This window comes from Aulostomus chinensis, chromosome 5 (assembly GCF_037954235.1).
Source record: "Aulostomus chinensis isolate RoL2024-O1b breed Wild chromosome 5, RoL_Achi_v1.0, whole genome shotgun sequence".
In the NCBI taxonomy this organism is placed as follows: domain Eukaryota; kingdom Metazoa; phylum Chordata; class Actinopteri; order Syngnathiformes; family Aulostomidae; genus Aulostomus; species Aulostomus chinensis.
In genome coordinates, this window is record NC_141324.1 from 22,987,808 (window position 1) to 23,002,357 (window position 14,550).

The 14,550-nt window shown below is 42.3% G+C and overlaps 1 protein-coding gene across 10 annotated transcripts in view; it reads left to right on the top strand.

Moving 5' to 3' along the window:
* The window catches only part of adgrl2b.1 (adhesion G protein-coupled receptor L2b, tandem duplicate 1), an 89,954-nt gene that overhangs the window by 61,125 nt on the left and 14,279 nt on the right, over nucleotides 1-14,550 (top strand). For 7 of the 10 annotated variants that reach the window (XM_086203962.1, XM_086203965.1, XM_086203963.1 and 4 more), the window contains 8 exons: nucleotides 1,431-1,616; nucleotides 4,567-4,605; nucleotides 8,676-8,859; nucleotides 10,361-10,483; nucleotides 11,288-11,493; nucleotides 11,985-12,158; nucleotides 13,361-13,570; nucleotides 14,133-14,353. In XM_086203962.1, coding sequence (XP_086060088.1) covers nucleotides 1,431-1,616; nucleotides 4,567-4,605; nucleotides 8,676-8,859; nucleotides 10,361-10,483; nucleotides 11,288-11,493; nucleotides 11,985-12,158; nucleotides 13,361-13,570; nucleotides 14,133-14,353 — 1,343 coding nt within the window. The remainder of the gene's footprint in view (nucleotides 1-1,430; nucleotides 1,617-4,566; nucleotides 4,606-8,675; nucleotides 8,860-10,360; nucleotides 10,484-11,287; nucleotides 11,494-11,984; nucleotides 12,159-13,360; nucleotides 13,571-14,132; nucleotides 14,354-14,550) is intronic. The other 3 variants (XM_086203966.1, XM_086203964.1, XM_086203967.1) reach the window with 1 other exon arrangement.

Consider the following 14,550-nt stretch of genomic DNA (forward strand, 5'->3'; position numbering starts at 1 on the left):
CGGGTTTGCTTAGCCATCTTAAATCATCAGCTGCTGTCATCGTCTTCTTCAGTAACTTGAAAGCTTTGATTTTCAGCAGTCATGCGAATAGAAATGGAGCAAAGACGCCCAGATAACAGTCTCAGAATGTACAAACCTACATACGCTGCATTCTGAAGAAGCTCTCTGACTGGACTGTTGAACGAAGGCAAACTGTGTTTCTGGGTGTTCAAAGAGCATTTTTAGAAATATGTGAGCTTTCCTGCATTCAAGTCCATCCATCTATTCATCTTCTATACTGCTATCCTAGCTGACATCGGGTGACAGGTGGGGCTCACCCTGGACGGGTCGCAAGTCTGGTGCAGGGCCATCAGGAGCAATTAGGGGTTCAGTATCTTGCTCAAGGATACTTGAACATGGTCACCGGAAAAAGTGAGGATCGAGCCAGCGACCTTTCGGCATTACTGGCATGTTTAGAGAAGAAAATATGAGAAAATAAAATCAACAAAAGTGATACTGAATCGGAAAAGTCAGCCTGTTTCCCAAATTTCTTTGATAGAGGAGGGAGATGTTGAAATTGTTCCATATTGCAACACAAAGAACATAGAGGAGCTTAACAAAGATGCAGAACATTTATATATTTATATATATATATATATATATATATATATATATATACACACATATATATATATGTATATATATATATATATACATATATATATATATGTATATATATATATGTATATATATATATATATATATGTATATATATGTATATATATATATATATATATATATATATACATAGTATCGTGATGACAGCTTCAACTTGGAACAACAACAATGCATTTAGTTTTTCAAGGAACTGCCTGCTAAGCTCCATATTCCACTGGAGCTTATATTTCCTGCTGGTAGAGTATGTAAAAGTACATTGAATTGTTATTTAGAAACTCCAAAAACAGATTATACAATGAAGCTTATAACGCTGCACATAGTGTAAGAATGAATGTAGAATGGAAGCACTTTGGATGCTCAAAAATGTGAAATAACTGCTGGAATGGGCAACAATGGCAGCTGCTAATTCTTGGTGGATGCATGCCATTATTCCCCCTCCTACATGTATTCTACCATCCCTGCAATTACCTGAATTCCCACAAGTCATTTGACAGATTCTTCACTGACACTGACATAAATAAATATATTTTCAGATGTGAAATAAGTCGATTTTCGGGCATGTTGCTTATGTTAGTGACAGCTGCCTTCAGACTATCAAATATGGTTCCTTCTTCATCTTTTTGATGGATTTTGGTGTTCAACCCATTGTTTCCTCAAGTTAGATGCCATGACCAACCTCAAGTTTTGCAGAGATTGAAGTACTGTGTCACCACCACCACTGAGGACTCATCATTTCACTATTTCTCCCTAACATACTTTGTTTTCCCCGTCAGATCCGAAGTGGTGAAAATGCTGCCAATTTAGCAAATGAGCTAGCACGCCACACACAGGGCCCGGTATTTGCCGGGGACGTCAGCTCCTCAGTGCGTCTGATGGAGCAGCTGGTGGACATCCTGGATGCTCAGCTGCAGGAGCTCAGGCCCAGCGAGAAGGACTCAGCTGGACGCAGCTTCAACAAGGTAACTGTGAAATTCCTGTCTGGCTTAATACGACCCAGAGGTGAGGATCAAACCAGCCACCCTGTTAGCTCCCCCCTTTTTTTGCCTGTAGTCGTTATCAGCATGACTCAGGACATTCATCAGCAGGACATAGAGCTAAATACACAAACCTGCATACACACATTCACACACATTCATAGAAAAACATCAAGTCTTGGGTGAAGGGGCTCAGGAGGCAGGTCTAGTCCTGAGGGGAAGCTCATTCCTCTGCATCTCACTGGTAATTAGAGACAGTCTCATTTTGGTAGTTCCACATTGAAGGAGCTAATGACCATGAGCCCCCCCCCCCCCCCCCACACACACACACACACACACACACACACAAAACCAACTCCTTACTTCCGACAAGTGTGGAGCTGCTCACTACTGGAGCCTCTGCGAGTACGCAGTGAGAAAAGAGTGGGCCCAAGACGTCCCTACATCTCTCAGCTGCTGGCAGTCCCATGGAGAGATGACTGACAGTTTGAAAAATCACATTGTTATTCAGACAGCAGTTACTCTGTAAACAAGATGATTTGCACCGAATGACGCCTGTTGTTTGTGGCCTTATGCTCAGACAGCTACATTGCTATTATGCATTTGAAGATAAGAGCTAACAGGCTTCTTCCTGCAGAACTGATAGCAGTTGCAGTGATTTGCACATCACGGTGACGCCTGAAAGGCTGATGACAAGAATCATTAGCATTAAAGGTGTTACATGTTTTTTTTTCCCTTTTTACCACGAATCACAAACAACTGGCATCATAATTAATTTCCGTGCTATATGACAAATTGGTCGTTTGTCAAAGTTGCATTATCTCTGCTTGAATAAGAATCAATTGCAGACTAGATGCTAATTGTGATGGATTATACAGCTTGGGCAAGTTTTAGGAAATTGTCAGTTGATTTTATTTTTTTTTATATATATATTTTTATTTTTTTTTTGTCCAACTAAATAAGTTCTGCAATGGAAGAAAATATGTCCGATTCAAAGTTACATAGCATATGTTTAGGATTGGCTTGCGAAAGTGTAAAATTCTCCAAACTGTATTATTGACTTTTGCCTTTTGGAGGGCAATTTTACAGACAGAGTGCAGCATATTTTTAATTTATGTCATGATTCTGGTGACCCTACACATCCAAGTTCAATATTCACTCTCCTTAACCTCCTGCTTCTTTGGTTTGCCTTCTTCCATCTCCTGAGGGGAAATATCTGTTGTTAAATGTTCCACAGCGCACTCATGAGTCGTTGTTTTTTTAAACTTTATTTCTTTTGTGCCAGTCTGGTAACATGCAGTGAGTTGAAAGTTTGGTCAGATAGAACTCTAACTGTTAAAGTGATACAAAACTGTACCATGATATTTCTGGATAGCTTTTGCTCTTAGACTGTAAATGAAAATAGTCTCATGTTTGGCCACACGTCACGTCAGAGCTGAGCAAACGATCCAAAAATGACCCAAAGACGTAACTACCCGATTATCTGTCGGTTAAAACTTTGGAATAAGAATTCAGTAATCAAGATTCCAGTGAAAACGCAAACACCAACACTTGAAGGATTCATAATTAACTGAATTTAAACAAATGAAAATGTAAAAATACTTTTCTTCTGTAGAAATGCAAATAATGAATAAATCCTACCTAGAAGTACCTATAATAACAGGATATTGACGTGCACTAATTCTTATATCATTGGGGATTTAGAACGATGTCGGATAAATGATTGGAAATTTACTGGATCCACAGTGAATATGAAAATATTGATCATAGCCACCAAGAAAAGAATTTCATTCAGATTTTTTTCAAATCCTTCGTACTGAGTGTCCAAGTTGAACCTTTGACCTCTAAACCAGACGCTTGTTTCTCCCAAACCCTCAAGACGACAAAACTGCCAGTTGGTGCGGCTACGTTAGCCTGCGCTGATGAAGAAGACGGTGCAGGAACCGAACTTGGAGATGCTTCCACCCGAAAAAGATTTACCTCCCACGAAATATATGAAAATACCAAATGCCCAAGCTTTGTGAAGGGTTAACAGCCGATACCTAAAGTATTGAGATTTGAACATACGGCCATAGCGCGGGACAATTCGAGAGTCAGTGCGTTAGACAGATATCACAGTCTTATAACGCTCGACGGCAAAGTTCTCAGGGCATTGCAACAATGATCTTTCATAAATCAAGACCTGATAGTCAAGCAAATGTTATTTAAAAAAATAATAAACATGTGTTTGTCCATCTTGACGCTACTGCAGGGGGCTAAAAGTTGCAGAAATATAATTATGAACCAGTAAGGTCACACGGCGCCGTCTTATAAATCATGTAGATGTCGGTTTCCTGTGTGTGTGTGTGTTTGCTTGACGACATGTGTTATGATTTGCTTCAAAACACATCTGGATATTAAGAACATTTCATTTTCCCATGCAGTGTGGGAGCTGCGCTATCTGTCTTCTCTTTGTTTGACTTAGTTAGAAAAATAAGACGATGCCAAGAGACCAACAAGAGGGTTGTTGTTTTTGTTTTTTTTAAATAAGAGCTTGTACTTTATTATTCTCTCTTTGGCATGAAATACAAATGACCTCATCCCACATTGTTTATCTTCTCAGTGTATTTTAAAGCATCACTAATGGGGAGCATCAGAATGGAGCCTCAGCACTTTCCCTCCACGGTGCTGCGTTCCTCATCTCTTCCCCTCGCTACTGTGTGATCCTCATTTAACATTCAAACTCTGTCGCTCTAAGAGTATTTAGAGCTGTCCCGTCATTTTAAGGTTGCAGTTCATAGATTTGTGCTTTTTATTCCTTTGTTACTGAATTCCTGTAATTTATGGTAAGTGGCATGATTTAATGCTTCCTATTCTTACCTTCTTTTTTTTCTTTCTACAATTTCTCTTTTGTGCTTGATTCTCTTTTTTTATTTATCTATTTTAAACGGAAAAGCTTCAAAAAAGAGAGAAGACATGCAGGGCATATATGAAGGTACATAACCGCTAGTCTTGTTGTCCCCAGCGCCTGACCAGACGCATGCACCACTGTCTGTCTCTGTGTCCTTGGTTGTCTTGTTACAGTGCGTGCCTGGTGTGCTTGCACAAGATATGGCTGCTTCCTCATCTGACTCGGCTGTCAGTTCTCCCGAACATTCTGTCCATCCGAGGATGCCACTGTCAATATCACTCCATCTTTGTCCTGTTTCCCTCCTCTGTGCTATCACTTGTTCATCATACTTCTCTTTTTTCCTCCTCCTCCTCCTTCATCTCATCCTTCCCCCCCCACTCCTTTTCTCACTCCCTCTCTTTTCTCGTCTCTTTATGCATTGTGTGAATAATTGGCTTCCCACGGTCGTAATTGCACCTCCCTGTCAGCCAGAAGTGTGATCAAAGTGGCAGTGTGCTCAGTTTTCATTTGCTTACATTATACAATTTCCACTCTCCCTTGTCCCCTTAGCAGGAAGAAGAAGTCTCCTCTCCTCCTCTGTTGTGTTTTATCTGTGGGATTAATTTCTGAGCCCATTAATGTGTTTGTGTTCCATTCTGATTTTTCACTCTCTTTCCCTTGACATTTTTTTAAAAATTTTAATTTTAAATGATTTTTGTAACTTTTCCTCTGCTGCTCTGGCTGAATTTGTTTCCTTGGGTGGGTTCTGCTGAAAGACACGGGCATGGAGTAAACACAGTGGATGCGATACTTTGCACGGCCTGAAACAAATGACCGGATTCTGTATTTCTCAGTGGCTCAAAGGGACTCGGTGTGAGTTGGGGCTGTTTTTACTTGAGGTCTCATTTTACTGTGGGAACGGGGCGATGCATTTCCCTTCACTGACTTTTAGCTATGCTAGTAGCATGACCATGGATGGAAAATCATCGCAGCAAACTTTGGTCCAAACTAAATATCCCAACATCCATTTGGTGGGGTGCCAGATGTTCAGAGTCTCCAGAGGATGAAATCTACTGATGAGCGTCCCACTTTTCCTCCAAAGTGTCAAAGCTTTCATTTATCAACAGCTACCAGATGTATCTCCACAACATTTATGGCTCCCAGACAGTGTTTCTTAATGGCTTTGATCACCTTGACTGTTCTTGTTGTAGCACCGCTAATGTTAATTGTTTCAAGTGGGATGTAATAAGTCTGAGTCGTTATGTGGAAAAAAACCTCAGCGGGATCGGTGTTGGATGCAACCCGATGGCCACTCAGAGAGTTCAAACCTCCGCCAAGTCATGTTGAAAATGAAATGTCGTAATATGACGGAAAATTTAACGGGCTCCTTCTTGGCTCGGGCGAGTTTCATGAAAATTAGAGCTGAGTAGTTTTTGTAATCCTGCTGACAGACATGAAAACATGACCTCATCAGATGGAGAACTAAAAACATGATATGAGAAGAAATTCACATTTGCCATGAATCAGTCACAAATGACACACTCCACTTAAGAATGCTCGTTCCGTTCGCGTTTCATCATCCGACCGACGGTATTCATTTCATTATGATGACATTGACATATCTCCGCACATGTGAACATGGTTAGATGTTATCACAGGTCATTTCAGTGTATCTTTTACTCCCTTCCTGTGAGCAAGACTTAGCCAAAACACGGGATGGTCCTATTGGATGGGAATTTATGACATCGATATTATTGTTAATGGTCGTGATAGGCGGGCTTGATGTGAAGAAATATTTGGCCACATCAGTCAGGTGATCTGAAGTTTTATCGTGATTGGTCTGTAAAATTATATTTAAGTGTGAGAATGAGAACATTTGTGGAAAAATCCAGCCGTAAGTAAGAGAATTTATCTGTTGCTGAGAATATTACTTGTCTGACTGGAACGAGGGGACTCTGAATCAGCCGATAGTCTCCAAAAGGGGTGGGTTAGAGTGATATATGACACCCAAGTGGACTGCTTCTGATGTTGCCATGGTAACACTCTAAAATAACAGGGTGAACAATATTTTAACTACTGATCGTCAATATTTAAATAATCCGTTCTGATCCACGGGAGCATTTTTCCGTTGTATTGGGAACGAAATAAAATTAGTGAAATAAGAGTATTTGGTCCTTGTATGCTACCTTTTTTCAAAACATCAATATGTTATCATGGTCAGTGTTGTTCCCACACACGCGTGCGCACACACACACACACGCATGTACGCATGCAACGACTCTTGAGCTCAGAGCATTCAGAAAACTTCGAAGGTCGTGAATACCGCTAGTGTGTGTTTATTTACAGTTCCGTCTGACCGACTGAACCCTTGAGTCTCACTGATAATTTCCTCCTTTTTTTCTTTTCCTTTTCCTCCTTTTTTTCCCTCAAAGTAGCAATAAAGCCCCAGGATATGATGAAACATTTTAAACTCATGTTGACATATCTCGGCATCACTTGGTGCCACCCTGGGTGAATGTGTGTCTGTTTCTTTTCCACTAAATCTGCATGAAGTCGTGCCGCTTTCAAGATTAGCTTCACACTCTTAACACATTATCCGCGCTTGCTGCTGAAGTCGGCGTTGTTTGAGTGGCTAGCTGGCATGTTCGCCGGGCTCATAAAAAAAGCGAGCGATCTAGCTAGCAAGCCACAGTGGCTCCCCTGGTAGCACCCCTGTGATTTTTAAAGAAGTCTCCAGTCCTGTAAAACTTAAAGCAACTTCATTCGAACATAGTTTCTCACTGTGCTACGCAAATTAGAGCCACTTTTTTTTTTTCTTTCCCTTTTGGATTTCATGGGTCCTTGGGGAGGTAGGAAGGGGGTATAGTGAGACCATTTAGTGTCTGTCTGGTTGTAATGGCTCCGACCCTGTAATCAACCCCTACTCTCCTTTACACACACACACACACACACTTACTCACTCCCATCATAGTCACAGCTCACAAGCTCCCAGACGCTTGCAGGGTCAGGGAACGCAGAGATTGATTTCTGTGCTTAAGCCTGAGATATGAAGCCACGCTGCGAGCGCTGCACCGGGATACAGCCATCATGGCTGTAGTTAATATGAGCTCAGTGGTTAAATGTAGCAGTTAATCATGTATCGGTGCAGATTTTGGTTGATCCCCTTTCTTGTTGTTCCAGGCGAAAGGGATAATCCTGTCTGTGGTCATTTAGTGTTTTGGATAATCACAGCTGTGACTAATTGGTATAGTGAGCAAGGGCTTGTTGTGGTTAATTACTGTTATTGTGGCGGGCCTCACGGTGGTTAATGGCACCTATGGTTAAATTGTCACTCTGATTTATCACACCGAGAGTTGCCCTAGATTATGTCTCTGTGGTGTGTGTGTGTGTGTGTGTGTGTGTGTCTGTGTGTGTGTTTTTTGTTGTATTTTTATTCTATTGTATTCAGCAAAAAAGTCACAAAATCACCCTGTCAGGGTCAAAGGAAACTGTTGTTTTATCAACATATGATACTTGTGTGGGTTTCCTGGAATGTTTTCCTTGCTTATTGCTTATCAGAATCCAGGAAATGAAAGGATTGCAATAGAAAACAAGCAGCACTTGCCCTCATCTCGACTCCAACTGCCACTCTGGACACGGATTTCATGATAATGCCCTCGTTCCTTCCCGAGAGCATTATTCAAGGCCGTTATTTTTTTTTTGGGGGGGGGGGTGAAAATAAGACAAGTTATGGGAATAGGAATATTGTTCATGGAAATAATTGTTATTTGGAAGATACCGACTGTAAACCAGGAATTGAGAATGACGCATAAAGCAGAGGGGAAAACATTTGGTCTACATTTCTTTTACCCCTTAAGCATTTCTTTCTTTTTTTTTCTCTTTTTTTTATTTTTTTATGTTCAATAAAGAAACAGGGAGACCAAAAGACATTTCCTCAGATTGGTCCTATTGTTGGCAAACAGAGTAAACATCATTATTATTACCCTTGACTCCTGTGAACCCCCATTTCGTCAGTGGGAATGCTGTTGATATAACCATTTCAGTTGTTGCTGTCACTGTTGGCCGTGCATGCCCTTTTTTTTATCATTTGCCCAGTCCCCGTTCTTTGTTATTAAACTGAACTTGCGACGGCAGGAACCAGCAAGCTGACATTTCGCCCGTCTCCATGGATACAGGCAATTGTGGACACTGTTGACAACCTCCTGAGGCCGGAAGCTCTGAAATCCTGGAAAGACATGAATTCTACAGAACAAACGCACGCCGCCACAATGCTGCTGGATACCCTGGAGGAAGGGGCGTTTGTCCTTGCAGAAAACCTGATTGAGCCAGCGATCGTCAAAGTGCCCGCGGAGAACATCAGTAAGTTGCTCGCCAACGCTCGGTGAAACACTTAAAACATCTGTCTGTTACTATCTGCTGTGCTGATGACTGTTCCGCTTACTGGCTGCTGACCACATCTCATTGAAGTTAAACAGTCCTCAGGGCAATTTATTTTTTCCTCAAGGAGAAGATCATTTTGCTGATGTTTGAATTCACTCCTGAAAAGCAAGCATATGTGTCCTCACAGGCAGTTTATTAGCAAGATGATCTCATTCACTTAAGTCAGCCTTGCTCAGTGAACTGCCTTAGCTTTGCTACTATGATTATGATCTCCCTCTCACCTCTTTTGTCTTATACCTCATTGATTTCTAATCCGGCATACCTCATTGAAAGCGCAGTGTAAGGCGAACTACCCAGACCTGCAGGTGCAAAACAAAAGAAACCAATTGAATGTTGTTCCATTCACACGGCTCTCCCTCTGTTCTCTCCCAGCCTTCCCCATTAAGCCGACAAGTTGTTCTGTCCCCTCCGAAGCCCTGATTAATACATTGTGTAAGAAGCTGAATATTGGCTACTTAATCATCGTATTCAGGCAGTTCACATGAGCTTGTCGAATCCTATCTAAACAATAGAGATGAGATTCCAGTTGAGCAACATAAATGCAGCCAAATGAAGAAAAGCAAAATCTCAGAGACTACCTGACCTTCTTGAAGAGGTGAAAAATGATTGTAGCTCCTAATTAGCAGTTTGCAGTAGCCCGTGCGTTACCTCCAGGTGAGCATCAAGGGCAATAACGTGGAAAAAGGGAGAGAGAACTTTAAAAAAGGGGGGGGGCTAGACAGAGGGGAACAATTCCTCGTCTCCGTCTGTCAGAAGCCATCTATCTGAGGAAGTGAGGCCGTTTCTGATGTGAGAGAGTGTGCTGATACGTGTGTCCTCCTGACCCCTCAGTAATTTCACACATCAAAGGGAGCACCACCCGGCAGCTGGCGCACCGGGGAGAAGGGCTGCAGGAATTTGGAGGATTTTCAGAGATTTGCTCATCGAGCCCAGAGTTATCTGAACCCACAGGGGAAAGAAAAAGTAAAAGCTCAATGATATTTTTGATCCTATGAATATTTGACATTCATGCCGCAGTCGGTTGTGTGCTTGCACTTTTTCATCCTCTATCGCCGCCCTTGTTGTTGTTGGTTTTTTTTTTATATTTATATGCTCTCGCCTGGAAGGCCTCCACAATAGCAACCAACAGCTTAGCGACATGTATTATATTAAGTAAATGACACTCCATGGGGTCTTGCCAATAAGATTGGATTCTGTTGTTGCTACAATGAACCTCAAGTCTTAACATGTACCCCGCCGTGCCTTGAGGTTAGAGCTCTATTAAATACTATGTACTGCTTTCAGAAATGGTTCCTTTGAGTAATGCATCTCTTTTCCCCTCTCTCTCTCTCTCTCTCTCTCTCTCTCTCTCTCTCTCTCCCCCCCCGCCCTCACCTACTCCTTCTCTCCCTCTCTCTCTGTCTCTATCTCTCACTCTCAGTTCTGGATGTGTACGTGTTAAGCACTGATGGTCAGGTACAAGACTTCAGGTTTCCTCAGACCAGCAAAGGTGGAGCATCTCTTCAGCTGTCCTCCAACACGGTGAAAGTCAACAGTAAAAACGGTGAGGAACACAAGCAGCTGCAGCCCGTAGTTCATGGATCACATCGTGTTCTACGCTCAAGAGATTATGCAACACTGATTAGTTTACTAAGGGTGTTTTAATTAGATTAGCTATATCAGGGGATATCTCAGGTGGTACACTTTTCCACTTTCTTACCAAGAGGCACCATAAATGTCGATATGCATTAAGAGCTAGCATCTAAGGAGCTAAAACAAGGGAGCGATTAACTTAGCAGATATTTCTAAACAGGATTAAGCGGTCTGACTCTGCAAAGTTCAGAAATATTTCCTCTGAAGAATGCAGGGTTTAATCTGTCAAGACTCTACCAGAGGAGAGAGACATATATTATAACATATACAAAGATATATATTTCTCTGTTTTGTGTTGAGTTGTTGAATTTTTTCTGAGCAAACTGTAGCTGGGCAGACTGAAAAACAGACTTACAGTCCTCAAAATGTTAATATAGCTTTTTACTCAACTCGAAGGGCACTTGAAGAGCAAAACTTTTTTTTTCTTTAAAAAATGCAGGGTTTTTTTATACTTTCCACAAACCTGCCCCCCAAAATTGAATATGTTAATCCTCAGTTGGCTCGCCACTTCCACTCCAAGTTTTGTGATGAAGGACAAATCAACTTGGGTCCCAGTTTTTAGCCAAGGTACGATTATAGTCTTTTTTTTTTTTTTTTTTGGTGTGTCGGGAGACATACATTCATACATAAACTAGTATGTATGAAGTGATGGATGGGTTTTTGCTCCTATGCTTCCACTCATTGCGTGTCTTATGATTATTATTCCTGTCTGCAGGTGTAGCCAAGCTGGTATTTGTGCTGTACAAACACTTGGGACAGTTCCTCAGCACCGAAAATGCCACACTGAGGGGACTGGGAGAGATGAACAAACGTAACCTCTCCCTCACGGTCAACTCCCACATCCTCTCAGCCTCCATCACTAAGGAGTCCAGCCGTGTGTTTGTGGCTGACCCCGTGATCTTCACGCTGGAACACCTGGATGTAAGCCCCCTCTGGAGACTCCTCCGGACCACACTAGCTGACCGCGCTTTTAAAAATACTTAAACAGCTGCACTGTCTTTGAATGCAGCGCTTTAATGTGTTATTGTTGTAGCTAAAAAAGAGAAAAGAGAAAACATCAATATTATGTCAGTCTTTCATGGGTAGTAATTAGCATTAATGAGAAATATCGACTTCAGAAATTAGAGGACCAAGTTGTGTTGCATCTGTGTAGTGTTTTGCTTGGAATTGCCATAGTAACCCCTCTCACATCTCATCTCGGTTTGTATCTTAATTTGGATTGCTTTCATGTGTTTCTTCCAACATTTCAATGCACACATAGAATAAAAGATTCACACTTTTGTAAAAGAAGCACACATCTCATCTGCGCACTTTGACGGAGATATGAAATCCACAGGGCTTAAGATTGTGTACAGCCATGCATGCATAAATGTCCCTGATTGATAAATGTTTTTTCTGTGTATATTTTGCAGAAGGAGCACTACTACAACCCCAACTGTTCCTTTTGGAATTATTCGGAGCGCAGCATGATGGGATACTGGTCCACTCAAGGCTGCAAACTGCTGGACACCAACAAGAGCCACACCACTTGCTCCTGCAGTCACTTGACCAACTTCGCCATCCTCATGGCTCATCGGGGGAATGTGGTAAATGGCGCTCGCTTTGTGGTTCCACAGGCTTTTTTTTTTCTCTCTCTCTCTCTCTCTCTTCTCACTCTGATGTCCCGCTGATGGATTTGTGCTCATACGGCAAAAAAAAGAATGACATTTCAATGGAGATAATTAGATTACTGCTGAAGGAGAAAGGAAGTGTGAGGGATGGGGATTGTGGATCAGTGTAGAAAGTCTTACACCATTATCAGAAGTAATTACATTTTAACTGTGGTCCGTGTCTAATATCCCCCCATGCATAAGCCCGCCCATAAAAAATCATGGGAAACAGTGCAACTTCGGCTTAAACTTATGTTTCCACTCTTCTTGAAGTGGTGCAGGATCAATTTGGTCGCAAAATGCAATTACAATCTAATTACATGATAAATGGCATATGTAGGAAGGACCCAGCCAGTAATAAATGTGCAGGATAAGTTTGCGGTTCATATAATAATACGTCCCCACTCATGAACTCTGTCCCCGTCATCTCTCTTTACCGCAACCTTAACCACAGCTTGAAACCAGAACCCTGAGGCTACGCTGAGCCCTCACACCAATTCCCTACACATCACCTCAGCTGCAACTTCTGCCCTCAATAAAATTGCAAATATCACAGGAGGAATTGCCTCACTTTCAGGCCACCATGTCCTTGTGTGATATTTTGTATGGTCAAGTCTGCTATTTTCACATTTGCCCGATACCTGTCCTGAAACTTGCCCCCGTTTTCGAACCTCTTCAAAAACAGTTTGCCCTTTAAGACAGAACCGCCATGTGGACGGCACATCACATGGTGCTCCCTGTGGAATTGTTTTAGCGTTCGTGCCTGCAGGCAACATGGAGCAGCAAGCATGTTCAGTCTGAGGGTGGGACTTAAAGCACAGATCAGCTTGGAATTTCCCCATTTTCAGCGCCCAGGTAGAACAACATTGCCTACCAGCACAGGGGCCTCTGGTTCAGTTCCCCGTGTTGCCCCTGGTTTGGTCAGGTAGCCAAAGGCTGTGAGTCTGATGAGAGTAAATGTCCTGGTTGCTGCACTAGCGCCTCCTCTGTTTGGTTGAGCTCATCGCTAACAAGATTTTAAAAGGGGGGGGGGGGGGGGGCAACAACCTTTTTTCATCAAGCCAGTTGTTTCGCCAATGCAAATATGTGCTCCAGCTGAAACATTCATGATAACAATTGGGAATTGTGTTCCTCCGCAGGGCAAGGGCAGCGTCCACGAGCTTATTCTCACCGTCATCACCAGGATGGGAATCACCGTGTCTCTGGTGTGCCTGGCCATTAGCCTCTACACCTTCTGCTTCTTCAGAGGTCTGCAAAACGATCGCAACACCATCCACAAAAATCTCTGCCTTAATCTCTTCATCGGCGAGCTCGTCTTCCTTGTGGGCATCGACATGACGGAACCAAAGGTACCCGAGAAATGAAAATGTGGAAAGTTCAACTTTTATACCACTCATGAAGGGTCTGCTCTGCAGTCATTAACCACTCGTGCTTAAATTTCTCCATTCGTAGCTTCAAGGAATTCACATAAGCTATGTGTGATATACATAGCTATACATCGATATATTAAGATTCTATCACATAGAAAAAAAACTATTAACATCTACCCTGATTAGTTGGTTTTTTTATTTGCTAATATTAAAAGCCCATCACACAGCATACCTCCATTAAAAGTAATCAAATAGGCTTTTGCCTGCAACAATGGGAATACGACTGTGCACAACATTTCGCCATACATAACAATTGTTCAAAGATTTAGAATCAGATACATAGCTGGAACTACATTCCTGACTGGGCGTAGTTATTTGGCACAGGACCTAAAACATTTTTCAAGTTAGCGCTGCTACGAGTGATGGCTGACTTTGTCGAAGATCATGAGGATGATTACTTCGGGACAAACCAAGATCCAGAACTTTCAAGTTCATTAAAAAGCTGTCTTTTGTCTTTTTTCTTCTGCGTCCATCTTCTCAGCTCGTGTGCTCCATTATTGCCGGGGTTCTCCATTTCTGCTTCCTTGCTGCTTTTGCCTGGATGTGTCTGGAGGGTGTGCAGCTGTACCTCATGCTAGTTGAGGTGTTCGAGAGCGAATTCTCTCGCAGAAAGTACTACTACATCTCTGGGTACCTCTTCCCAGCAGCGGTCGTGGGCATCTCTGCGGCCATCGACTACCGCAGCTACGGCACGCAGCGAGTGTAAGTGTGGCATCTTTGCGGGAATTTGACAATTACAAGAATTCATCCTCCCTCCTTCTTCAGAAATACACACCCACACAGCATGCATGTATGGGCTAATGATAGCAGTGGCACAAAGAGCAGTCCACCTCTGCCAAATTTACACGCTGTCAGTGCAAAAGGAAGAGCAAAGCCGCAACATTAATGAAAACACCAGC